The 1,530-nt window shown below is 52.9% G+C and overlaps 1 protein-coding gene across 1 annotated transcript in view; it reads right to left on the bottom strand.

The window, feature by feature from the left end:
- LOC119295415 (cytochrome b-c1 complex subunit 6-like) overlaps window positions 1–889 on the bottom strand; it is an 11,695-nt gene extending 10,806 nt beyond the window's left edge. The window contains exon 1 of the mRNA XM_037573836.1: window positions 731–889. Coding sequence (XP_037429733.1) covers window positions 731–732 — 2 coding nt within the window. The 5' untranslated portion in view covers window positions 733–889. The remainder of the gene's footprint in view (window positions 1–730) is intronic.
- Between the last annotated feature and the right edge of the window lie 641 nt (window positions 890–1,530).

Genomic DNA, 1,530 nt, shown 5'->3' with positions numbered 1-1,530 from the left:
CCAGGACACCTTTTTAGGCTCGGTTTTAGGCTCGGACGGTGCTTTTCGCCGAAAAACAGCCCAGTCACGCCCCCAGCACCCCCCCGGACGTCAAAATAGCGCCGGCAAACCCAGGCAAAACCCGGCGCGCTGGGGGGCTCTTGGGGGCGCCGGCGGAAGTTTCGGCGAATCGTGTCTCACCACATGTCCTTTTTTTGGCCCACTTAATCATTCTCCTCACAAACTTTTGCTTGAGATGGGGTGTGACTGGAAAGATGCCCTCTTTATTTCGCCAAATTTCGCCGGATGACCCCCAAGACACCAACTTTTTTGGTTCGGTGGTGTTCTTGGGGGTGCCAACGGCTGGAGATGCCTCTTACAGAAGATAGCATCGAGCTCACGATTCTCCAAGCGAAAGCAAGCAACGAGCTGCCCACACGCACGGAAAGCCACCAGGGCAGCTCACAATCTACCCCCAAGACCACAGAGCAAGTTTGTTCCTCCCCATTCCAGATCATTTCCCTGCCGTGACCCATCAGAGACCAACCGGACCATACCCCAACCCGCTGGATTTCTGGCGCAAATCCGTAGCTGCATCGATATAGCTTCGACCGAAAGGAAACAACCAATGCAGCTACACGCACAAAGGACACGAAACGCACGGATCGCGGGAAGCAGGCAAACTATATTCAGACGCTACCGAGCAACGAACTGGAAGGAGATGAGGGCTCAGAAATGGAGGAGTACCCACATGGCGATTACGCGGAGCGGTCCGAGCGGGTGGGTTCTGCTCCTGGTGAGAGTAGGGGGAGGGGATCTGGGGCGAGAGGCTGGTCGAAGTTAGGGTTCGCGAGTGGGGAAATTTTGGGAAATGGTTCGTGGACCACGGGAGGAACGACGGGGATGGGGGGTGGGTGGGTGAGGGAGTGATCGCTCTCTTTGGACTGGAGATTGGGCTGTGGGCTTTCATTTCTTTTGGCCCACAAGATTCCTTTTGGAGTGAATAAATTCCAAAACAAAAATGTAAGATTTCCATTTATATGAAATTAATTATGATGAAATGAATACTTGAAATATATTGTTGGGAGATGATACGTGAAAGTATATAATGAAATGTTATTTCTACGCACCAATTCAATAGGATTCTAATAGAGAAGATAACTCTTGAAAAAATTCCAATGAAAAAGATAGTCCACTGAAACAACCTCGTAGGGGCGACGCGGGTGGCCCGTAAACCTAGCCACCGCCACTCATCCACGCTCATGTCCTCGCCACTACCTGAGTAAGCTAGCGGAAAGCCCTAGGATGATGGCGGCGAGGCGTTCATCCGGCGCTAGGATGGCTTATTGCGTTCGTCCGTCGCTGGGCGCGCAGGCGCCCGCCATCTTTCCCTCATCCCAAGCGACCTCATCCTTGAGTTAAACACCGCCAACACTCTTCACGTGTGCCTCCTCTCGTAGGTGTTATGCTTTGCGCGGGCCTTTCTCCTTCAGATAGGGCTGTAGCGGCGTTACGACGTCATCCCCTTCTTGATGGCGTTGTCTTGGTTGC

The sequence above is a fragment of the Triticum dicoccoides genome, chromosome 4B (genome assembly GCF_002162155.2).
Source record: "Triticum dicoccoides isolate Atlit2015 ecotype Zavitan chromosome 4B, WEW_v2.0, whole genome shotgun sequence".
Classification (NCBI taxonomy): Eukaryota; Viridiplantae; Streptophyta; class Magnoliopsida; order Poales; family Poaceae; genus Triticum; species Triticum dicoccoides.
Note: the sequence above shows the minus strand (reverse complement) of the source record. Positions and strands in the feature narration are given on the sequence as shown.